The 25,576-nt window shown below is 42.9% G+C and overlaps 1 protein-coding gene across 3 annotated transcripts in view; it reads left to right on the top strand.

Annotated features, from left to right (window-relative positions):
- The first annotated feature begins 14,446 nt into the window (after window positions 1-14,446).
- AKT3 (AKT serine/threonine kinase 3) overlaps window positions 14,447-25,576 on the top strand; it is a 305,975-nt gene continuing 294,845 nt past the window's right edge. For 2 of the 3 annotated variants that reach the window (XM_053909402.1, XM_053909400.1), the window contains exons 1-2: window positions 14,449-14,678; window positions 25,295-25,452. In XM_053909402.1, the coding sequence (XP_053765377.1) occupies window positions 25,407-25,452 (46 nt within the window). In that variant the 5' untranslated portion in view covers window positions 14,449-14,678; window positions 25,295-25,406. Of the gene's footprint in view, window positions 14,679-25,294; window positions 25,453-25,576 lie in introns of all 3 variants that reach the window. The other variant, XM_053909401.1, reaches the window with a different exon arrangement.

Raw genomic sequence — 25,576 nt, 5'->3', positions numbered from 1 at the left:
TCCTCCTCCCCAGCTCCCCCACCGATTTCTTGGTGTTTTTCCCCCCTTTAATTTTTTTAATTGAATAAATTTGACATACAGCATTGTGTGCATTTACAGTGTACGTGTACTTTGATACACTTATATGCTATGATATGATTGCTGTTGTAGCAATATTGAGCATATTATATAACTAAAGTACAATATGGTCTACATTCATTATACTGTGCATTAGCTCTCTATGGCTTAGTTACAACTCATTGCAAGTTTGGATGCTTAAACAACATCAGTCTTATCCCCCCACCCCTGGCAACCTGGTAACCTCTCCATTTTCTTGCAGGACTGACATTTTCATTTCTACTGTGCTGTAGCCTCAACCATAGCTCACTTAATTGACAACCTGGGGCTTGTTTTCATGTGCAGTTAAACATCAGTTGAATTGGAGGAGGTCATCAGGTTAATCAAGAAGAAAATGAGAGAAAAATTTAAAAAGAAGTTTTGAAGTTAAATCTGTTGTACTGTTGAGGTATGTCCTCAATTGAAGTCTGAATTCTAGTCTATACTGAAGGATGGACTTCCATTTTATGGCAAAAAGTGTGGTTTGTTTTTTGTTTCCTTTTCAAAGTCAGGATGTTTGCCATGTAAGTGGTAAATGTATTTTAAAAATACTCTGGGTGGGGTGTGGGAGGCACCTCAGTGGCTCAGTCGGTTAACCCTCCAACCCTTGATATTGGTTCATGTCACCATCTCAAGGGTTTGGGAGATCAAGCCCCATGTCTGGCTCTGAGCTGACAGTGTGGAGCCTACTTGGGATCCACTCTTTCTCCTTCCCCGCCCCTCTCGCCCCCACTCTCTCTCAAAATAAGTAAATAAGCATTTATGAATAATAATAATTATTGTTTAGTTTTTTAATGATTTTCTTAGAGTGATTTGGGTTTTAAGTAACTTGTATATTTAAAAAATTCCCTCTTCTTCATTCTAAGGTTATGATATTATGATCTAAAAACACGCTGGCTGAATTGGAGGCATTACTCAAATGCAACCAGATTCAAACGCTGAATGGATGGGTTGACAAATGAGGACACTGTTACCAGTTTAATCCCCATATGGGCCAATTAGTTTCACATAGAGCAGAACTCTGTTCCAAAGCCACAGATTGCACCATTAACCCCAGTCAGCCGTCTCCAAATTGTGTGTCATTGATCACAAGAGGCCCAGGTATGAGTGTCGATAGCTCAGAGCAAACCCATCATCACCTCTGAGAGTAGTCATTCTGGTAGCTCACACATTCTTCCTCTCAGGGAGGGCTAGGAACGCTACAGTAAGATGAGAACTTGACTGCTCTCTGGCCCCCATTTCCTGCACCTTGTAATCTTATTACCAACGGTGGAAAATTACAATTGCACAGTTGTCATTTTTATAGGAAATCTGAATGCCTTTGAGTAAACTGAGAACACCATGATCGATAAGCAATATTTATGTATTTTATATTATATCATCAATACTTAGACATCCTTAGAAATACTTAGAAATGGTACCTTAGAAATCCTAACATTGACCCAAACAAAGGAGAAGAGCCAAATACATACTTTCTAGTTCTTGTGACCTTGTTATTTCTGGTTAATTTACAAAGCAATGAAAACGAATATCAGAAGTAGAATTATATTAATTGTGAAGCCTGCAAAATATGCCACTTCAAACACTCAACGGGTCTCAGATGTAAATGTTCCTTGATCTTTTTTATTCTCGAAACAAATGAAACCTTACCTGATTTCTTTCTGTGGACAAAGTTTCAGAGTCATCCGTAACTTGGGACTAAGCCTGAGAAATGAATTGGAAGGGTAATTTGGGGTAAAATGAGGTCAAATTAAAGTAATTTAAAAATAGGCATTAATAAAAATAGTGTCACCCTTACCATCACTTCTGCAAATCTATAATAGATGTTTTGATATGCGGCTCCATTTAGCATACTTATCTTTTGGTAATAAAATGTAATTAAGTTAATGGTAAAACTGATTTCAGCAAAAAGCTGATGCAGTTCTTTTCTGTAACAGAGCCAACACTCTGGGTTCTTTATGAATCTTTTGAATTAAGCCCAAAATCTGGAGAATAAAGAACAATGGTTTAAATCTAATGACTGGGAGCCTGGGTAGATTCTGTTTGTGATTCACTCTCTCTCAGGCAGGAACTGTTTTGCATAAAGGACTAGAGATTGCAGACATTCTCCGAGGGTTGCAGCCATGGTATTTTTCCTTTATCTTATATATCCACATCATGTCTGTTTTTCACATTCCTCGTCACTGTTTTCAAAGAGTAAAACAACTGTCCCCTTTCCTCCTTGTGAATTTGGATCCCAGCTGAGAGACGCAATACAGAACACAGGCACTGGGCAAGAAAATAGCAGCTTTACATTAGAACAAGCCAGGCTGGAGAATATGAATTGAGGCCTGCGCAGAAGTGAGATTACTGACACTTCATCCCAGAACAAGAAAACCACAGGCCACGCCTGCAGAGCATGTGTCTTTTGACATGGGGGTGAGGGGAACCAACTTGTCTCCCAGAGGGACCCCGGAATGGGCTAAGTGCCCAGTTACTTCCTCCCCAACTCCCTACTAGATAAATCTCTGGGGACAACGGAGTAAGGGATGGGAGAGGTCAAGAATGTAACTTTAATCTGCAGGGAAACGACGGGGGTGGGGTGAGGAAAGGAGGTTGCTGGCCTCCAAGGAGCTCTTCATTCACAAAACCTTGATTTCCCCAAGGCATGCTGGCTTTTTTTTTTTTCTTTTTTTTTACCCCCGGGGTGGATTCCCAGTAACACAGGCTGTGTGGAGATTGGCCAGGAAGATTTTGGGGAGTGTTGTCAGGACAGAAGTCTGTGGGGGAAGGAAGGAAGCAGGATGGGGCAGACGGGAAATCAGCACAGTCTAGCAAAGTCCTCAGCTGATCCCAGGGCTGGGTGGTGTGGCACTGGGAGAGAGTGGTGGGGAAGCCTGGGGCCATATAGACCTGCCCTGACCTGAGGCAAGACACTGGACCTTACACACTGGGACTGAACAGCCACTGGGAAGGGAATATATTCTGGGGTAAAGGGGCTCTCTTAGTCTCGGGCATTTCCTCAGGGGACACAAGAAGTGTCAGTGACCAGCATTCCTAGCTGGAGAAATATCTGCTTCAGTCCTGCAAGAAGGGATTGCACATCTGGGCATAACAAACGCTACTGCGAGTGTTGAAGGATTTCAGTGGAGTGCATGATATTCAAGGCACCGAATGCAGAGAGTTATGGTCCAGCCTTCATCCTATCTGCATCCTGCCAGCATTGCCACCTGGCCCTTCCTCCTCCTCTCCACAAAGCTCGAACGCTGCCAACTTTCTCCCACCCATCTACAAAACTCTATCCAAGCAAAGTCGTTCCACGCTCTTGCTTATCTTTGGGAAACAGCCACCTTCCATTCCTTTATCTTTCTTCTCAGATCCTTTAGAATCATTTCTTGATAAATAGTCTTCCTTTTTCCTCCATTTCCAATTCTCTTTCCCTCCACTGGCTCTTTTCTCATTCTTAAAAAGTAAAAATAAAATAAAATAAATCCTTCACCCTGAATCCCCTTCTGGCTACCCCGCCTCTTCTGTGTCAAATTTTTTGAAAGAGCAAAGTGGTCTAGTGGAAAGAACATTGGCTGTGGGGCAAAAGGGACCTTGGTGCGAGTCTTGGTTTTGGCCCTTGCTAGCCTAGAAAATCCCTTAATCTCTCTGAACCTAGTTCATCATCTGTAATGTGGGAAGGGCAATTCTATTTAGTGAAGTTGCAATGAGGAGAAAGTGTCAGAACAGATAGGGTAGGTATGAGTTTAATTCCCAAATTCAAGTGTTCAGGAAATGGAACTTTATTTCTAGAACTCAACATTATTTCTTTTTTGAATCTTCATTTTGTCGGGTAACTAGAAGCTTCCTTTCTGCCTGGGTTCGTGATGACGTCCTGGAGGGAAGGCGGTAGGGAGAATGGCTTCCATGGTGTCAGGTCATGGAGAGACAGGGCGATTGGTCTTGGGTGTCCACACACACTGGCATCCTCTGAGATGTCACTCGCTTCAATTGGCCCTTGATTGCTGGTCCTTCAAAGTTACTGCTGAGCTGTCCCTCAGTCGCTCCATTGTCATTTGCTGATGTGCTACAACTGAGCTGCTGATCCTGTAGAACAGTTGAGGGGCTCTCAGACGTCTGCCTAGAGCCCCACGCAACCTCAGAAATCTGAGTCACACAGGGGTTGGGTTGCTGCTCTTGTCAAGCTGGGGCTGGGGAAGCTCTCTGGATGCCTACATTAACCCCAGGGACAAGTCAACCTCTGTTTTTCCTTCCACCCAGCCTCACACGAGGAAAGAAACACAACTTCCCTGAAGGCTTTTCCCGCTCAGGCTGGTCCTTACAGGCTGGGGTCCAGGGCCAGCCCTTCCCTAGAAACCTACCCCTGAACCTCATACTCTCTTCCTCCAGCCATCCGGAGGGCGGTTCTGGAGGTAGTGGACGTGCATAAGGGTGTGAAGCCCTGTTCTTGGGCTCAGAATTCTCCCAAACCGGCTGTTTTAAGTTCTAGAATCATTTCCATTTCCCGTCCTCCCTGCCTAGGGTTAGGCTTTTGAAACTAGAAAGCCAGGAAAGGGCTCCTATCCTTATCTATCTGCTCTGCTGTCTCTCTCCTGAGGTGACGATTTTCCGGCTCTCTAAATGCTGGGGAAGAGCTAGAAGGACCAGAAACCAGAAAACAACAGTTAATACTTCCAAATCTCACCCTGCCACACTTAAGCAATGGGCCAGCACAAAACTGAGCCCATCGTGGGTTTTAAAAAATACTAGTTCCGGGGCACCTGGGTGGCTCAGTCAGTTGAGCGTCCGACTTCGGCTCAGGTCACGATCTCATGGTTTGTGGGTTCGAGCCCTGCGTCGGGCTCCGTGCTGACAGCTCGCAGCCTGGAGCCTGCTTCGGATTCTGTGTCCCCCCTCCTTCTCTGCCCCTCCCCCACTCATGTTCTGTCTCTGTCTCTCAAAAGTGAATAAAGATTAAAAAAAATAAAATAAAATACTAGTTCCTAGCCTCACCCCTGCACCACCCTATCTTCCTCAATTGACCATGTTCTCTTTAACTTCGTTCGGTGAAGCTTCCAACCCCATTACCAGATAAGATCACTTCCACAAAGCTAACCAATGACTTCCCAGTTGTAGAATTTGGTAGGGACTTACCAGATCCTCCCCTACAGCATTTCCACGGGAGAATACAACCTCCTTTTTGAAACTTTCTCCTACTGTGGCTTTCAAAACTTCTGTTTCTCTTCTTATTCATTTTTTTATTAAGAAAACATTCATGTTTTTAATGTTTATTTATTTATTTTTGAGAGAGAAAGAGAGAGAGACAGAGCACAAGTGTGGAGAGGAGCAGAGAGAGAGGGAGACACAGAACCCAAAGCAGGCTCCAGGCTCCGAGCTGTCAGCACAGAGCCCAACTCAGGGCTCGAACTCACAAGCCATGAGATCATGACCTGAGCTGGTCAGACGCTTAACCGATGGAGCCACTTGACTATTTGTTTCTCCATCTCCTTCTGCCCTCAAATGTGAGTATTTCCCAAGGTTCGGTTCTTACATTACCCTGCTGCATGATGCCATTCACCCCAGGCCCTGGTGCATACCTAGAATTTCAGACCAGGTCTTTTCATCAGATCCCCATATTTTCATATCCCCAAATGCCTCCGATACCAAGCCAGTTAATTCCTGTAAAGTGCTTAGCACAGTGCTTGGCACAGAGTAAGCACTTAGTCATGTTAGTGGCTGTGTTTATTACTCTATCTACCTGAACGTCTCGCAGGTGTATGTCAATTTTAATATATCCAAAATGGTTCCTTTTCTCTTTGCTCCCTCATAACTCTGCCTCTCGAGAACCCTTGTCCCCAAACTAGGCAATAACAAGCATAGTGTATGCATGCTACTCATACACACACACACACACACACACACACACACACACACACACACGCACACTACCTTTCTTCCCAGTGTTAGGAGGACAGAATTCTAGGCATCATCTTGCCCATCATCTGGTCACTCAGTCCTCCCGACCCTGTATCATAGGTTACTCTAGAGATTCTTCCCTCTTCTCCCTCTCCACTGCTCTTGCATAAATGTACACTTTTATTTCCTCTCATGATTATTCTTTAGGACCTGCTCAAACTTCTTCATGTCCCTAAAACCTTTTCTGCACACATTTTCTTTTCCTGGAGTCCCTGGTGTTACTCTTTCTTGCTTTTCTTTGTGTTTCTTTCACTGCCTGGAATGTCTCCTCCAGTCCCATCAACTGTTGACCTCATTTGAAAGCACAGCTAACATGTCATTAATCTTTCTTTAGGTTGGCCTGATGTATTCCCTCTCATTAATTGTTAATATTCCCATGATGTATTCTTTTATCCCTTTATACATATATTGTCCCAGGTATTTGGCACACAGCTGCTTATTTACATTTGGCCTCCTAATAGATGGAACTTCTCGAAAATTATGCTCATATCGGTCTCTAGACCTTTGTCTGTATAGAGTTAACCAGTCTTTATGGAACTAAGTTGGAGTGAATGTTCAAACATGAACTGTACCCATCGGAAGTGTCAACCATTTTGCTGGGGAAGATAATCAGACAAGCAAATATGCAAATAAGCTTTATGAAACTCCGGAGGTTTAAGAAAAAGAGGTTATGATAACCCATCTTTCACTTTAAGGAGGAAGTGCATGAAGAGTAACAAAAGTGGAGACTTTACTTTTATCCTCACTCTGTAAGTTTTTTTCTTACGAATCATCTAAAGAAGCATTAGCTCCAGATGTCACACAGCTCAGGTATTTGGAAAAAGACAACTATAAGGAAGTAACTTTTCAGAAGACGAGAAGCGGAAGGAGGGCTAGTATAGGCAAGCATGACATGTTTATAAATTGTTTTTCTCTGACTTATATACTCAAGGCTCACAGTAGCACTTTCCATGGAGCAAGATAAAATTATGGAGTTTACATTAGTCACCAACATCCATTCCAAAGTCTATTTTATTCTTTTTTTTTTTTTAGAGTAAGGTTTTAATTTTAATTCCAGTACAGTTAACATAGTGTTATATTAGTTTCAGGTGTGCAATATAGTGATTCAACCATTCTATATGTTACGCAGTGCTCATCATAAGTGCACTCTTAGTCCCCATCATCAATTTTACCCATCCCTCGCCCACCTCCCATCAGCTTGTTCTCTACAGTTGAGAGTCTGTATCGTGGTTTCTCTCTCTTTCCCCTTTTTATTTTTGCCTGCTTATTTGTTTTATTTCTTAAGTTCTACATATGGGTGAGATAATATTGTATTTGTCTTTCTCTGACTGACTTATTTGGCTTAGCATTATACTCTCTAGCTCCATCCATGTCATTGCAAATGGCAAGATTTCATTCTTTTTTATGGCTGAGTAATATTCCATTGTATACATACACCTCTTCTTTATCCATTCGTCTATTGATGGACACTTGGGCTTCTTCCACAATTTGGCTATTGTAGGTAATGATGCCATAAACTTAGGGATGCATATATCTTTTTGAATTAGTGTTCTTGTATTTTTTGGATAAATATCCAGTAGTGCCATTACAGGATTATAGGGTAGTTCTATTTTTCCTTTTTTTGAGGAAACTCTATGCTGTTTTCCACAGTGGCTACACCAGTTTGCATTCCCATCAACAGTGCATGAAGGTCCCCCTTTCTCCACATCCTCACCAACACTTGTGGTTCCTTGTGTTTTTTATTTTAGCCATTCTGACAAGTGTGAGATGATATCTCATTGTAGTTTCATTTGCATTTTCCTGATAACTACTGATGTTGAGTGTCTTTTCATCTGTCTGTTGACCATCTGTATGCCTGCTTTGGAGAATTATCTGTTCATGTCTTCTGCACATTTTTTAAATGGATTATTTGTTTTCTGGGTGTTGAGTTTATATGTGGTGGATAATAACTGTTTATTGCAAAGTCCATCATTTCCTAAATTGTTTATACTTTGATATAGAACAAAGGAAGGTAACTCCTCTTTGGTAATCACAGGCATTAAAGAAAAATCAAGGCAGTCTTATGCTATTTAAAAAGAAAAATCCATCTGAACTTAATGCCTGTATCCAGAAGTTTTCATGGCTCAATATAACCTTCATCCAAGTGACCAACATTCAGTACCAACTGTACTTCCATATTTTTATTTTTGTTTTTGGGAGCATGTTTATATATTGTAGGCTCTTTAGAGATAAAACTTCACAGTGTTCAACTTAAAATTCTTTGAGTTCAATTTTGAGAAATTAACCAAGGCAAGAGTTTAAATATTTAATATCATCGATGTAGGTAATGATCTATGAAAAAGGCAATGTGTTGTGTCACATATTTTGTCAAACAGAAATACAAACAAACAAACAAAAGAAATATAAACAAATGTAAAGAAGATACTATTTCAATTAATTTTGTGCCTTGAACACCCATTAGCTTTCATATATTTTTTTGGCAATAGCTGATCATTTTTTTATACATGTGAGCCCATAAGCACATGCCTAAATAAGAAACAACAGAAAATACTTGTACCACAGACAGAAAATACTTGTACCACAGGAATTTAAAACTGAAGTTTTCACTAAGGTCCCAAAACACGAAAATCATGAAATTTCAAGTTAGGTAAGCATCATGAAGGAAATAGCTCAAAGTCTATTCCATAACTCAAATGCTCTCATTTACTTTAAGAATCAATATAAAAGAGCAGAGAAAATTTGAGAGAGAGATTTGTGAAGGGATTAGACTAGGGAAAGCCGAGGTCACCATCTCTACTGGGGAGAGGGTCGGGGGTGTTTCTTCAGCTCATGCCAGGGGCTGCCATGGGATCAGTGGAGAGTGTAGGGTGTGTTCCCTGCAATGAGGGGATTCTGTGGAACCTGGGAAACAGGCTTCCCAACTGATTCTGTGGCAGAACCAAGACAGAAAGTGTGGCCTGCAGAGCAAAGTGTGTATGAGTGTGTCCCTTGGCCCAGATAAAGTCCCTGGGGAAAGAGACCTGGCCTGGTGCCATCTTGAGTCCCGCCCAGGAGACCTGCCTGAGGGTGAGAGAACTCCTGTAGGGGAGACTCCCATAGTGCTGAGAAAACACAAGCCAGAGGTCCTGAGGAACAGCCAGCTGAAGGAATACGTGCATCACTGTTGTCATAGGGGTTGCAGTTAGAGGAGCCCAGATGTGACTCTCCAAAGAGCCCCTGGCCTTAAACACATGCCAGCAGCGTTAGGGATGTGTGACCTGTGCACACCTCTACACAGGTAGCTCAATGTTTGCCTGTTGCCATCTTGAAATTCTGAATTCTTTTTCAACAGGGGGCCCAGCATCTTCATTTTGCACTGGGCCCCGCAAAATTGATTGCTTGGTTCTGTGTATCAGGCGGAGAGAGTGTAAGACTGGCTCACATGGGTAGCAGGGTAGCGCTGGAAAAGGACCGTTCGGTCCTTCACCAAAAGACCGACCTGCGGGCTGGGAGAGGAAAACCAGATGGAGAAACAGAGAAGCTGAACTTGCCTGCTGTCCCCACTACAGCCTTCCCGCCTAAAGAAGGCTCGAATTCTACATCAAATTCAGTGTTTTGATTAAAATCTAATTTCCAAATTGAGATGGTGTTTGCAACTTTACGTGGCCATAGTTCTGTCTAGGAACTAAAGGTCCAGACAAAAATTCTGAGACTGAATTTGCTCCTACTAAAAAAAAAAGCAAGCCAGTGCTATCTAATGACATATTACAAAGTCAACCATTCAAAGACTTTGCGGCATGTGTGTGGGGGAATTGGCAGGAATAGATTCGAAACATTCTGGCTGATTCTGAAAGTATTTTCATTAGCAGGAGAAGCTGTGTTTTAATGGATGGACACACTGCCTGGAATGGAACTGCACCTGCCTGAGACAACCTCAGAAAGGGTTGAGGTGATTACCTTGGTGAGGGTTGGAAATTTTTCACTGTCGGTACTTCGTGGCTAGCTGAGAAGTTCAGTCTCCCCAAAGCAGATTCAGAAACAGTGAGAGGTGCACACCCCCTCGGGAAGTTAAAATTACATCCTAAAATGAGGTTCTGGGAAGACAATATGGATGTGTTAATTTTATTGCTTACCTTGATTCTCCCCCACAGCTGGGAATAATAATTATGTATGTTTGTTGCTTTGGAATTAGATCATGAATTCTAGTTATTTTCCTGTGTTCAGTAACTTTCTGTGGCTCAAGTGTCCTGAAAGACTACACGTAACGTCCAGAGATGGCTTCAGCTGCTATGAGACTTAGCTAAGACGGAGAAGGACAATATGAATGAAAAGATGTTCATTCATGTTCAGGAATATAGAAGGGAGAGAAAATCTGACAAGAAAATAAGAGCGAGATTGTGGAGGGCTTTAAGCATCCCAGTTTTGTGGCATCAGATTGGTGACATCCGTTCCTTACATATTCTCATGTGTTACTAACACGAACACTTGACCTACACCTTAAGAGAGACAGCTTTGAAAAAGACAATTCATACTAATCACTATTGCAACAGACTCTCTTGCTACTTACACCTAGATTTAAAAACTATGCTCTTTTGGAAATTGCTCTATTCATTAATTAGAGCTGTAGATTTAACATGGTTACTTCAGAAACCAAGTGTGGGAGAGACTGGCTGGCTGTTCATCAAAACTATTCCTCCTTCCCCTCCTCCTCCTCCTCCTTTTTTATTTTTTTCTATCCTGGGCTAGACTCTGTTTCATGGCCTGCCTTATAGGTAGGTGGCTCCGGAGAGTTCTGACCACTCTTTCCCCTCTTCTGCCTGTTTGGTGTCTTGATTATGCACTGAATGTATCGAAACCCTAACATGGAAGAAACATGGGCCCCCAGCATTTTTAAGAATAAATGTGTAAAGGAGACTTGCTCGCATTCAGAACTTAACATGGATGAGAAATACACTTGTGTGCCAGGGTAGATTTTTGTATTTATTTGTGATAGCAGCTAGTGTTATGTTAATGAACATATTCCCATTGAGGATAACGGAATTTTAGCCTACTGTCTACTCACTACATTTTAGATACCATCTAATATTTCATCACATTCAATTCTCATAATAAGCCGTTGAAGCAGTTGTAATTGTCACTTCACAAATGAAGACATTAAGGCTTAGGAAAGTTAAGCAACTTGCTGGACACATAAATTCTTCTGAGAGAGGATTTGAACACAGGTCTGCAAGTCTCCAAAGTGCATTCGTGATCTTGCCAATAAGCCATCCCGGAGGCAAGTATTGTATAAACTGGACATAGCGGACAGATTTTTCATTTGTTCATTCATGCACTCATTAATTTATTCAACAAACACTTACTCTGTGCGTACTTTGTGCCATTTCCATTTCCGATCCTAGACACTGGAGACAAGATACCCTTTTTATACAGAGAAGTGGTAGCTGCTGTCCTGAAATTTTAAATGTACTTCCAGTTTAAGTAACTCCCTTTAAATGGCGGAAATACTAAGAAATAGCTCTCAGTATCTAATTTAGTCATTGGTGGTCAAGAAGAGTAAAGACTTTTCTCTTTTTAAAACAATTTTTTTTGTAATGTTTATTTCTCAGAGAGAGAGAGAGAGAGAGAGAGAGACAGAGCACAAGTGGGGGAGGGGCAGAGAGAGAGAGAGGGAGACACAGAAACCGAAGCAGTCTCCAGGCTCTGAGATGTCTGCACAGAGCCCGAGGCGGGGCTTGACCTCACAAACCGAGAGATCTTGACCTGAGCGGAAGTGGGACACTTAACAAACGAGCCACCCAGGCTTTTCTTTTCTTTTTAATTTTTTTTAAATGTTTATTTATTTTTGAGACAGAGAGAGACAGAGCATGAACGGGGGAGGGTCAGAGAGAGAGGGAGACACAGAATCTGAAACAGGCTCCAGGCTCTGAGCTGTCAGTGCAGAGCCTGACGCGGGACTCGAACTCACGGACCGTGAGACCAGCCAAAATCGGCCGCTTAACCGACTGAGCCACCCAGGCGCCCCTAGACTTTTCTTAAGATGCCTAAGTTACTACTTCTGAGAGATGTTACCCGAGAATATCTGGCTTAATACAGAAGGAGGGCTTTCTCTCCAAAATTTAAGAGGGACATTCATTCCCATGGACGAACCGTGCTCTGCTCCCGGTATGATTGCCATGTGAGGACAATGAAGAGGAGAAATCTAGCATACGCTCCGCATGGAGTACCATCACATCGTTAATTGTCAGATTCTGCCAATTTCATGATGGCACAGTATGGGGGAAAGAACAATGCTATTTAAATAGTTCTATAATAATTCTATTATAAAAGCTGACATGATTTTTTTATAGAAATTTATGAAACTACTATAGAAGAGCAAAGTAGAGCAGAAATAAAAGTTTCTAATTTTTCAAAAAAAAAAAAAAAGCCTGGAGTATGTAGTTCACTGTAGTTTATAGAACACTTCATTTTAGGGTGTAACCCACCTAAGATTTACTATAATATGGTGAGACTAGATGAAATAGTTTGAGGCAGTTTGGCTTGTAAAACAAATTTGGTTCTCACAAAAATGTTGATGTTAAAATCAAAAAACAAATGAAAATTAAAATTGATAAGAGATATTAGTAATTCAGAACACCGCAACTCTCACCGTTAAATATTTGTAAGAGCTTTGGAGACACTTTTTAGGGCTGGTGTCATTAGGAATTATTTTCTTCAACATGAGAAGTGGGTTGGGTTACTGTAGAACAAAATTCTGACCCAATATTGTGTCTTACAGGAAGAAACCTCTAACAGAATCATTTTGCAGATGGGGACTGTTAGAGGTCTGATAATTATGGAAATAAGTGGCGTCCATTTTACATCCTGTAAACTGGATTAAGGATCAGTCTATTATCTATTAATCAGTTCTTGATGTGTTGGGAAACATGGGGAAAATTGAGGACTTTTTTCCGTGGGGTGGACTGCGTATCTTAAAAAGGCAAATTTTATTCTAGAATCGTCGGGGAAAGGTTTCCCTCGCCAACGGAGAAAATTGGCCCACCTCCCCCCTTTTTCTTCTTACGTTTTAGACTCTTGTCCACACATAGTATACAAGAAGGACTACCCTCACAATGTTGTCTGGCCATGGAAAAGCAGAGAAGGAAGTGCACGTCAGGAGGAATCCTTCAAGCCAGAAGCACTAGTAAGAATCTTGCACTGGGAGAAACAGGTACATCAACAAGGCTAGAGCCACGTGGTGAAACAATACGGATTTTTCAAAGTGTTCCAGAGGCGACAGAACATGGGGTCAGAAAAAATAAACTTCCTTTGTAACTTTATGGACTGTTGCATGGGAAACTATGGCCATCTTGCAAAACTGGTGTCTCCACTGCAAATATTCTCAGGAGCCATGAAGTTCAAAGGAAAGAAATGGTATCTTCTTCGTAGTGAATGCAGTACATCATGGCTTCCCCAAAGTCAACGAAAACTAATATCCCTAAAAAGGGTGTCATTTTAAGAGTGAATTCCGATGCCAGGGCCAGACGTCCTCCCGGTGCGGTCACGACTGCGGCCCGGAGCGCGGGGCCGGCTCTCCCGAGAGGTGTTCTCGGGCCGGGCGGCCAGGTCTCCCGGGAGGGTCGGGGAGGGCCGGGCGCTCGGGACCGAGCACCGGGGCGCCGAGGGTGGGGTCCGCTCGCCGCCCGCTCCCGGCACCCGGGCTCCCCTCCGCACCGGGCACCGCCCACCTCCCCGGGGCGGCAGCGGCGGCGGCGGGGGGCAGCGGGCAGCGGGCCTCGGGGGCCGCCGCGGGCCACGAGGGCGCGGGGCGAGCCAAAACTTCCCGCCCAGGAGCGCCGGCCCCCGCTGCCGGCTCCGCCGGGCTGGGGGGATGTTCTCGCGAGAGGAGAGGGGGCGCGGGGCGCCGCGGCTTTGGGGGGCGCGGGGAAGCCTGCGGACGAGGGCGCGGCAGGGAGGGGAGCAGAGGCGGCGGGCAGGGCCGGGGACGCGGGGAAGCCGCTCCCGCCAGTCGCCGAGAGCCAGCCCCTGACGTCAGGAGTTTTCCTCAAAGTCAACAACAAGCCCCGCGGCGGCGGCGGCGGCGGCGGCGGCGGCGAGAAGCGATCGGCGGCGGCGGCGGCCGGGGAGGGAGGAAGGAGGGGGCGGGGAGGCGGCGGGGTCCCCGGGCGAGGCGCGGCCCCCGAGAGGAGGCCGCAGACCCCCGACCCGCGCCGGGCGCGCCCCAGGGCCCGGAGCCTCCGCCCGCCGCCGCCTAGCCGGCGTGACCCGGCCCCCGCCCGAGCGGTGTTTTCTGGTGATGAATTGAATTTGTAGCCGATATCCGATTCCCATGTAGAGTCTCCGCCTCCTCCTCCCCCCCGCCGCCGCCCTCCCTCCGCCCTCCCCTCCCGCCGCCGCCGCCGCCGCCGCCGCCGCCGCCTCCCGCTCCAGCTCCGCGGCCCGGCCCGGCCGGCTCCCTCCTCCCTCCCCTGCAGCCTTCGCCTGCCCTCCCGCCGGCCGCACCGGGCTCCAGGGGGGCCAGAGGCTCTGCGGGGTGGGGGGAGGACAGGAGGGGAGGAGGAGGGAGGGGGGACCCCCGAGTCGCCCCCTCTCCTCCCCCCGCCCCCCCGGCTCCATCCTCCGCCGCCGCCCGAGCAGCTGCGGGGCCGCCGCCGCCGCCTTTGCAGGTAACAGCCACCGCCCCCCCTCCCCCCGCTCGCCCCCTCCCCGCCTGGCCTCCGCTCTCTCCGGGCCCCCGGCCCCGGGCCTCCTTCGGGCGGGGGGGGGGGGAGGCGGGGGCGTCTGGGTTGTCACCGCGCCGGGGGCGTGGGCGGGTGCCGGGTCACCAGAGGCTCGGGTGTGGGTGTGGGTGGGGAGGCCGGGGGATGCCCGGCGCCGCTGACACCGGCACCCCCTCACTTTCCGGGGGAAGCTGGGGGGCGGCGGCGCGCGCGGGGGGCCGGGGAGGGTGTTCCCGGCCTAGCGGTATCGGCCGCGTCTGCGCTGCCCCGGCCCTGGCGCCTCCAGTCCCTGCGCAGCGCCCGCTCCCTGCCGGCCTCGGCCGCGCGGCGTGAGGAGGGGGCGCCGCCCGGGCGGGGGCGGCGGGCTTATATAACGCGGGGAGCGCCCGTGCCGGCGTGTTTGGGTTGGGGGGAGGGGGCCGTCTGCCGCGCTCCCCGGCGCGGGGGCTGTCTGCGCGCGCGGGGTGGGGTGCGGGCGAGGATGCACCGGCGTCCCCCGGGGTCTCCTTCCTCCCCACCCTCCCCTGCTGCCGGCGCGCAGGAAGAGACGGCCCTGAGGGGGAGGTGGGGGTGTGTGTGGGAGGTGGGTAACGTGCTCGTCTGTGTTTTTAATAGTAGTGGGGTTTTAATCCGCTTGGGAGTTGTGTGCTAAGAATAGAAATGTGCGGAAGATGCTGGGTTTGGCGGATCCAGTGATGCTGTCGCTGCCGGCGGCGGCGGCGGCGGCGGCGGCTCTGGCTGCAAGTAAACAAACCAGCCTCTTCCTCGTCCACCTCCTCCTCCTGCGCATCGGTCTGCATCAGCCATGATGCTGGCTGGGCCCTCGGAGCCCAAAGTTGAAGCCTGGCTGGTCGCGGTGCTCACCCTGATTCCCAGGCGGGGGTCACTCCCTGTTCGGGATTACCCGGGGATCTTCGTTTAGGCTGGATTGAGTCTCTTTGGGGCCAGGTCTTCAATACCGATATTTACTGTTTATCTTCTGAAAGCTGAGGAAAGGCTTAACCATGAGGGTAGGGTAGGTAGGATGCTCCCATTTCTTGCATCAAGAGAACGCTATGAAAATAAAACCCAACTCATTTCACCAGTGTGGTAATTGGTTGAGAGCCCAGTAGTTTGTAATAGATGACGTTTCAAATAGAAATTCAACAGCGAGACCTACGTGTCTATATTGATTAAGTAGTACTGTCAATAAAGTGTTTATGCTTTATTAGTTCACCTTGTAGCTAAAAGATGTGAAATGATGACTTTTGGCAGTTAATATCTTGCCAACTGCCTCAAGTCTTCAAGCTAGGCATGTGTTCCATATTTGGTAAGGCATGGTCATTTTATATCTTTTAGTAGACTGTAAATTACTAGAAAACCCCTGGGTTTTGTCTTTGGTGGAAACTCATTAAATTAGGTTATACGTTGTTAGGAAATAATTGGAAAAGCCAAAGCTTTAAGAGTCCTGTAAACATGGTTTAGGAAAGTTTGTTTTCAGAACTTCAGTATCATAGCAAAATACGTGTAAATGAATGTGAATATTCCAGGAGGTGGTTGTCTAAAACACACACCCATTCAAGAAGTGCTTGTCTAAAACATGAAAATACTTCTTACTAAGATATCCAATTTTGAGTAAATTGCCAGCTTTCTAAGGTGAATGCCCAATAATTTGGGCGATCTGTATCAGGACTGTAGATTTTTTTTTTTTTTTTACCTTTGCCAACACATGATCTTGACTTTCCAAGTTTACCAAGGACACTGTATTTGAAGACCTGCTTTTTGTTTTTTTCTCACTAGGGTTGACCCCAATATCTTTAATTGGCTTGAGCTTCTAATTTTAAAGTGAGGGAGTGCATGTATCACATGAATGAGACAACACTGGAATTTAGATGAATGTAGAGTTACAGTTTTCAGTTGTATGTTTGTGGTATGTGTTTGTAGTAGTAAGGTTTCCTACAGCACTTAAAAAATATCTAAAGTAATCCTATAAAAAAAAAACCCAAAAACTTAGGAAACTATTATTTGCATCCATTTTACCCCCTACACTTAGTCTTTCTGTAATGGTTACTGTAGTGAGTTGTTTTCCAACTTAAAAATTTTTGGTTTGACATTGCCTCCTAGTTTAAGTTGTGTGTGTGAAGGTACTTAAGGGTTCAGCTTTGGACTTTTTGGTCCATGTAATTTTATAGCTGTCAAAGATTTTAAATAAGATTTCATTCATTCCTCCAACAAACTATTAGAGTGTGAACTGTGTTGCTAGGGGGGCTCGTTTGATGATGAACTTTTCTTATTTACATTTCATTTAGAAGATTACTACCATTAGAAAGAGAATTTGTTTTCAGAATCATTGTAAATCTAAACATGTTTTGGTTAAACATATCCTAGGACAAATGTACTTAGCATAATGGAGTCTTGTGCAAAGTAGGGATTTAAGATTTGTTTAAGCCCTAGGTTTTGATTTAAACATGAGGGATTTTATTTCTTAAAAATTTCAGTGGAAATTTCCAACTATTTGGGTTTCTTTTAAAAAGAGGAACCTGTTTTACAAATTGATTTTGTGGAAGTTTACAGTTGGCTTAAATTTTGCATACTTTTGTGAAAAGATAACTACACTTTCTTTTCATCACTTTCTTTTTACTTTCTTTTATCACTTTCTTTAATCTTCACACTTTTCAGTTCAAGAATTCGCCCTTGAGAAGATAAGGCAATTATTGTTAAGGACATGTTAATTGGATTTTTAGCATGATTGGATAGGATCTTGTCTGTATAATGTGATTAAGTTTGAAGCATTAAAAAATATTTGATTTACAAGACTTTGTATTTGAATAAGATAAGAGGCAGGACAGAAAAGTAAACCATTTCATTTGTTTTGAGCAAGTCAGTCTTAATTTGACTCGCAGTTTTGTTTCTCTCAATATATGTTAGTGCACATAATGAATCTTTGTAGATTTGTGTTAGAATGTGTAAGTCATTCCAAGTTGGTCCGTTTTTGACTCCAGGTTTTCAGGAGTGTGCGTTGTTTTTCTAAATCCTGGTTTCGGACAGCGTGCGCTTCTCTGTAGTCACCTGGAAGGTTAGCCCCGGGTCACGTGATGTTAACTGAAAACTTGATCACCGTCTTTCACGTATGACAGATAGAGTTAGGTTAGGTTTAGAGTCAGTGCTGCTGGTGCCTTGGTGAGAACTTGCTACGTGTCTATGTGTCCGCTTGTTTCGGCTTCACGACAGCCCCTGCCACACTTTTGAAAGTGGTTTTCATAAGAGAAAACACATACTAGTCCGGTATGATGAAAATCCGTTTCAGTTGAACTCTCCTTATTCTGAAACACTTTTTTCCTTCATTTTTTCCCTAAGTTGCTGGTACCTGTCCTTAGACTTCATGGTGACATACTCAACTTTGATAACGCAGACAGTACAGTAATTTCCACTGAAATCATGTTAATATAGTAAAACAAAGTATACCGATGATCCATAACATTCTCTCTCGCATAGGTTATGTCAGAGGCCAGGTTAAATGCCACAGATGTTTACATATGATACCATAGCACCGTAAACACATTTCCTTTGTCAGGTGATTGTCAAATAGTTGTTGATAGATAATATATGTTTCTTGAGCTGTAGATTTGCTTTTTGGTTGTCTTCTCAATATTGTCTTGATTTTCATTCATCACCAGCAGCAGCCAGTTCACATTTTGTAAATGGGTATATTTTGCTAATCTTCCGAGGAAAAAGTAAAATGACTTACCAGAAGAAATCTCTAGAAGATGTTCAAGTGAGGAATTTTCTCTCTTGTGTTAATTACGAAAGGCTCTGACTCTGTTTGGGAGACTGGGGATGGGATGGGGAGGAAGACGGTCTTTTGCCAGTATTGGAGTTCAGTGCAGTTTTTGTTTAAGTGGAATTTGGTGTTTGATCTTCCCAGCTACATAGGAGCCTTTTGAAGACGGGAACTGTGTATAATCATGATAGTGTCACCTAAGATGCCATCTGTAAGCCAGGTGGATACTCAGTGGATTTGAACTTGAAGAATCCTAACTCGTAGCTCTGGAAGAGCTGTGAAGCTATTTATGCTCATCCAATGCTACACTTTTATTTTTATGGCTAAGAAAACGGAAGCACAGAGAATTAAAGGACCTCATATAGCATCACCCTGGGTGGGGCAGAGTTGGGAACAGGGACCCCAGTTTCTGGGCCTGCCCAGTGTTTTCTAATGAGCCATCGTGATGAACTTTGTTATGGGATCCCATACCACGGGGTATGATCTTAGATCGTTTTTACATATGCAGTGGAAAAGTGTGGCCAGCCATGAAACTGAAATTCTTTCAGTGGCAACCCTCAATCTGTTTCTGTTCTATTATATGTGACTTCACCTATGACAAGCCACACCTCATGTAAGAAATGTGGGGAGATCATTTGTCAATAGCTTATTCTGTGCGTTAGCTGGACCAAAGGAATCCAGTGGGCATTTTCCTAGTTGTTTCAAAGCAGGATATTAAATCAGCACCTAGCACAAATTGCTTTTTTATTTGGTCAGTAATGGATGGGTTGGTTGAAATGGCATTCAGATGCCTGAAAAACTGGGGTAAGGAAGAAGGGGAAAACGCTCTACACTTTTCTGTATATATTTAAAAGTTGATGAAGTTGATTTTTCAGAGTTGGCACTTTGAAAGAACTGAAATTTTGTGTGAAAGTTGGAAATCTTGCTGATGCTTCTTCAGGTATTTTCTCTAGGGTGAGACAGTGAAGGGATCTATACATAGAGTTTTAAGAAAATCCACAAAGTTTGTTATTGTACTCTGCAGAGAGTAAAGGATCCAAGATACATAGTTTGTGTGGCTCGCTTTCCCCATATGATACTTTTTTTTTAACAGAATAATGACTCTGAAGTGGGACAGACCTGCTGAGAGTTATTTGAAGTGCAGAGAAAGTTGCCTTGAATTTCCTTTCCATTTCAGTATTTTTCCTTTCCCTGAAATCCTTTAAAAGTTTGATATGATCTTATGAATTTATTATGGCATATGTTAGTTTCACCTATTTCTTGAAATCAGTAGATAGCATGGAATTGTTCTATGATTACCCTTGACAATCATTTGTATTTCAGTGTAGTAATATTCTGTTGAATTTGAACGTGAGATGTCCTTCATTAATTCAGTTTGGCTAGGCGTATCTAAAGAATATAAAAAATTGCGGTGCAGAGCAAGTACGTCCTACGTAGTGTTATAGCCAAGTATAGTTTAGAGAAAGTTGTATTACAGGTAGTATTGTGGCTTTAAACTTAGGAATTAACCTGTGAATCTTGTTCTAATTTGTAAAGAATAAAATTGCTGGCGTGCATTTTAACTTTATGTCAACCTTCTAGTCTTCTGTTATAATTTCCTCTGTGATGCCACAGTTATATTTAGTTTTGAATTTATTGGAAAACCTTGTGCTCTCCTGGACTTTTGAAAAAGAATTTGATAACAGAAAAAAATGTTGGAGCAATTCACAGATGTTACCCATACTTCTGAGACTTGGCATTGGGTTACTTGGTAGAAGGCGTCCCACAATGAAAGAAGACTGGAATGGCAGGCAGTCACTCTTGGTGCTGTCACTTAATCTTGTTATGGTAACAGCGAGGAAATAACATCCTCGGTTTTGATTGGTCACAGTTTTCCTGAGCTCACAATTGTAGGGGAATAGCTGTTGCATAGATTTGTTTTTAGTCAAAATGGGGTAATATATGTGAAAGCACTCTGATAACAAACTGTTGTGTGGAAGAGATTTTTAAATTCTCTGTTTTGCTTCCCTCCCTGTATGCCCAGTACAGCCCTTGTCACAGCGCATGCAGTCAGTACCTGTTTACTGACTGAATGTGTGCAGGCTGTATGTTTTTTCCTTGAATGGCATTTTATTTATTTATGTTTTTAAGTTTGAGAGAGGCAGAGACCCCTCAAGTGGGGGAGGGGCAGAGAGAGAGAGGGAGAGAGGATCCCAAGCAGGCTCAGCACTGTCAGCACAGAGCCTGATGTGGGGCTTGAACTCACGAAACCGTGAGATTGTGACCTGAGCCAAAACCAAGAGTTAGACGCTTAATCGACTGAGCCACCCAGGTGCCCCGTGAGTGATATTTTAAAAAGATGTTTGAAGAAGTTTAATTATTGTTTAAGACTGAATGTTGTGTTGCCATAAGTAAACCAGTATCTTTTAAAAGTTGTTATAAATATCATTAAGAGAATATGCCATTCTTTCTCTTTTTTCCTTCCACAATAGATAATTTTGGGGCAGTGTTAATGCTTAATTGTTTGGGAGTTGAAACTTGACTTCATTTCAACAAAAAGTATCCAAGAATGTGGAGAAACGTGCTAGTCCTCACAATTAGCGGACGTCTATAGCAAACGTACTTTAGTGAATAAGAAAGAGGATTTCTTGTGATTTTAATTATATTCCATAACATTTGAGTTCAGGTTTGTTTTTAAGATGACTTAATACCATTCTCTCTGTTGACTTACAATATTAGTTTGCTTAGTGTGTTCTTTATTAGTTATGCAAAGCTGTATCTTCTCTCTTTGATTCGTGCACTCTTTCATTCATCCTGTATTTGTTGAGCATCTCTTATGTGCCAGGCACTGTCAGATTGCTTTACTCAATAATAATAATGCTGTTGAATGAGATACAAGATGTGAAAATGTTTTGTAAATTGTGAAGTGATATCCAAATGCAGTTATCAAATTTGCAAATAGTTTTGAATGAAAAGTACCTTTAGTGTAACTGCTTTGTGTGAATTGTAAATTGAATCTGCCAAGAATTTTGTATGATTTTTTTTTTTAAGAATAGACAAAATTAGATTATTCAGCAATGAAATATTTAGTGCAACAAGCTTACAAGAAAAAGAAACCAAATTTTGTCTCTTAGAGTTCATTGGGTAGAACACAGTTCTGGAGAAGTTGGGACCGTAGGAGGAGGTGAAGTTCATGTCCAGCTCATTGCTCATCATTTTGCAGAATAATGTTTTTGGCAACATGGAACACCGAGTGGGAGAGTTAGATGACTTGGTTGCAAGAGCCTTGCCACTGTAAGGAAATTAAATCAAAGAATATGGTTTACTGCTTAAGAGTCAGTAGCATTGTGTTTATGCACACGAGATAGCATTTATTTCTAGCCTATTGGTCGTAACTCTGGAGTAGTAGACGTTTGAATGTCTTCTAAGTTATTTTCATAGAAGGTGTCATTTTAGCTGGGAGTCCCAGGAGCACCTTTAAGGCTGAATATTACGATTATGGGTAGAATTTGGTAACATTTTAAGATGCAAATGGATAAAGCCATTTCTATAATGTGGGTTTACTGGTCCTGATGACGATTATAAATTTTGTCCTGTCGATTTACATACATTTAAGCAGTTTAGTCGAAATGCATAAGCACTGATAAACATTTTTATCAAAAGAGCTAGTTTTTTGAAAGTTTCATTATAAAACAAAATTCATTGATTTGGGTTGACCTGGATATTTCCGTATATTGTTTTGTACTGAAGGGGCAGTGCTAGTGGAAAGAACATGTGCCTGGTTCTCTGGTGTCTTGATTCCCTCAGAAAGCAGCTGTGTGATCTTGGGCAAGTCGCTTCATCCATCTGTACTGTTTCCTCAACTATAAAATGAAGGTCCTTTCCTGCTTTGAACTCCCAACAATGAAATGTCAACTTAAAAAGTGCAATGAATTTTGAAAATACTTTTGTTTTTTAGTGTTCTTTGCAAGGGTGTTGTGATGCAGATTATTTTAATGGAAAGGGATATGTTTTATATATGTTTATTGGATATGTATTATTTTTTGGTTATTATTGAATGTTGACCTCTGATCTCTTCTGACCCCTGATCTCTTCCGTTTCCAATTCCAAGAATATTGAGATAGGAGGGTTTTTTGTTTTGTTTTGTTTTTAACCCAAATTATATCATTTTGCAGTCAGAAACCAAGAATGGCTTCAATAGATATGAGGCCCCTTGCTACAAGTATTGCCAAAGAGAAGGTCTGTAGTGCAGCTCTTCTAAAGTCATCGTTTTGCACTAGTGCTCCCAATATTTAATTTTTTTGTAATTATTTATGTAGTATAAAGAACTAACCCTTTTCAGTTATCCAGTTCTGGATTATGTAGCCAATTTTCAGAAAGTTACATAAATCAAATTAAAATGATGTTTGGATTCTTTACTGAAGGCTTTTGTTTTTGTTTTGTTTTTGGCCCGTTTTTTAGTGGCGAAATGAGTCTTGTCTTGAATGATGTGGCCATTTCTCAAAGTTTGCCCCCATGGATATCAGTACATGCTGCTAAAGAAAAAAAAGAGCCCTGTGTGTTCAATAAATTTAGGATTTGCTGAGATAATTAAGGTTATACATACTTTATATCTTTAATATGTTAATAGTGATGTTTTAATTTTTTTTTTAATGTTTGTTTATTTTTGAGAGAGAGACAGAGCGTGAGTGGGGGAAGGACAGAGAGAGGAGACACAGAATCCGAAGCAGGTTCCAGGCTCCGAGCTGTCAGCACAGAGCCTGATGTGGGGCTCGAACTCAGGGACTGTGAGTTCATGACCTGAGCCAAAGTCGGGCACTTAACCGACTGAACCATCCAGGTGCCCCAATAGTGATGTTTTAAGAGAAAGATATGGCTTGTGGAATTTTCCAAACTTATTTGGCCAGAGAATTTTTTTCTCTTTTCATCTTTTTTTCTTAATTTTTTTGGAATTTCGTTTAGCATTGTTTCAAACATATCTTGGCAAAATACACTCAGATTCTAATATCCATTTGGACTCTCTGTAGTATGAGATCCAATGACTACGGGGACAGTCTTGGCCTTACCTGTAGGTGCTGAGGGCACATGTTGGGGTGGTTTTCTATTCAGCCACACAAACTTTGTCAGGGTTTGATTCCTGACTCAGTCTTGATTCCTGACTGTGAAAGGAGTAGGCTTTCCACTTAATTTGCATTGGGAAAGGGGTTGTAATTCAGTCCAGTACCAGTGAGGGAGTCTAACCTTGAACTTACTGCTATGCACTATTTATCAAAACCCAGTCTGAGAAAGTAGTATAGTTATATAGTCCATCTATCCATTTTTCTGGTTACCTAATATTTATGCCTAAATTTATCTAAAATTATGTTTCTGGACCATATAATGCTCGTGTACCTGGACCACAGTTTTTGGTCCCTTTCTGTGGAAACATAATTTTTAAGCTTATTTATTTATTTTGAGAGGGGGAGAGGCAGAGAGAGAGGGAGGGAGAGAGAGAATCCCAAGCAGGCTCTGCACTATCAGCACAGAGCCTGACTCTGGGCTCAAACTCACCAACTGTGAGATCATGACATGAGTCAAAATCAAGTGTCAGACGCTTAACCGACTGAGCCACCCCCGGTGCCCCTCTGTGGAACTATTTTTAACTCAGCTTTATCTTGGCGTTTTCCTCTTTTAGGTTGAGGGGGACAATAAGTAAAACTCATTAGTGTATGTATCAGAGTATTTTTGAGGACTTTGTTACACTGCAAGCTATCTTATAAAGACCCATGGGATAAATTTCAGATTTTTGTATCAGGAAAAATTGTGTTCCCTCTGAAGCAACTTCTTTTTCTCTTTTTAAAAATATTCATGGATACTGTAAATACTGAAACCGATGGTGTTTCCTTATTTGCATCGCTTCCTGAAAGCTTTCTGCTAAATTTGTGGCCCATCTTTTACAGATATGTAGACTTTTACTCTGGCTTCTTTTTGTCTTAAGGCAATATAGTTTCTGCAGGCTCTGGAGTCGGCCATATTGGCTCCATCCTTGAGGAGCTATGTTGGATTCAGGCAAGCTGCTGAATTCCGTGAGCCCCAGTTTCCTCTTCTGTGAAATGGAGTTAATGGTACCCTCCTAGGGCTACTGTGAGGCTTACCTAAGGGTAATAGACGTAAGCACTTGTTCTTGACACATCTCAAATACTCCGTACTTTTTTCCACTTTCATGTTCGCCATGTTTCACCTCGTCCGCTTTTAAAAATAATTGATTATATATTATTTGTAATATTTTATTCACAATCTAAAAATTCACTGTAATCTAATTTTGTAATCTAAAATATTTCTTGGAGCAAGACAGACCAACCATACCTAAGTGTTGGTTTCTTAGCATGTTGTATTTTGCGTAAAATATAGCAATTAAAAACATTCACAATTGCTTTGCCATAAATATTCCTAAATTTACAGAGATTTTGAAACTAGATGTACACGAGAGTTTACTTTTAGTCCACTTCACTTTCATTTTCTTCCCTTTTCACTTCAGACACACAGCCCCACAAACAGATTTTCTGTGTTATTTGTATAGGTGGGTCAGTGGTTTCTGAAGGCATTTTTTTACTACAGCCTCTTAGGTTAAAAGTTTCACTATCGTTTGAAATCTGTCACAAGACCAGGGAAGCACGTTCATGGTAGAACTATTTAATAAATAAGTTCCCCAGTTTGAGGAATTAGATTTTTATGTGAGGTCAGGCCAGTTGAAGACATTTACAAAGAATTAGTTGTTTGTTATTGCTGTATGAGTTGCAAGAATGGAAAAAAAAGAAATTCTTTCTTCAATACTTCCTTCCAGGCTGAGTCATCACTAGAGAGTGGGAAGGGCAGCAGCAGCAGAGAATCCAAACCCCAAAGCTGATATCACAAAGTACCATTTCTCCAAGTTGGGGGCTCAGAGGGGAGCCATCATGAGCGATGTCACCATCGTGAAAGAAGGTTGGGTTCAGAAGAGGGGTAAGTGTTCAACAAAGCTGCACATAATGTGGTTGGTAAGTGTGCGAATGGTTGGTGGTGTCCTGGAAGTTGATATTTTTCCTGACGCTGTTAACAAAGTAAACGGACATACTACATCCAGGAA

Source organism: Panthera pardus, unplaced genomic scaffold, assembly GCF_024362965.1.
Source record: "Panthera pardus isolate Hobbes unplaced genomic scaffold, ASM2436296v1 HiC_scaffold_21, whole genome shotgun sequence".
Taxonomy (NCBI): domain Eukaryota; kingdom Metazoa; phylum Chordata; class Mammalia; order Carnivora; family Felidae; genus Panthera; species Panthera pardus.
This window is presented reverse-complemented; position numbering and strand designations above follow the sequence as displayed.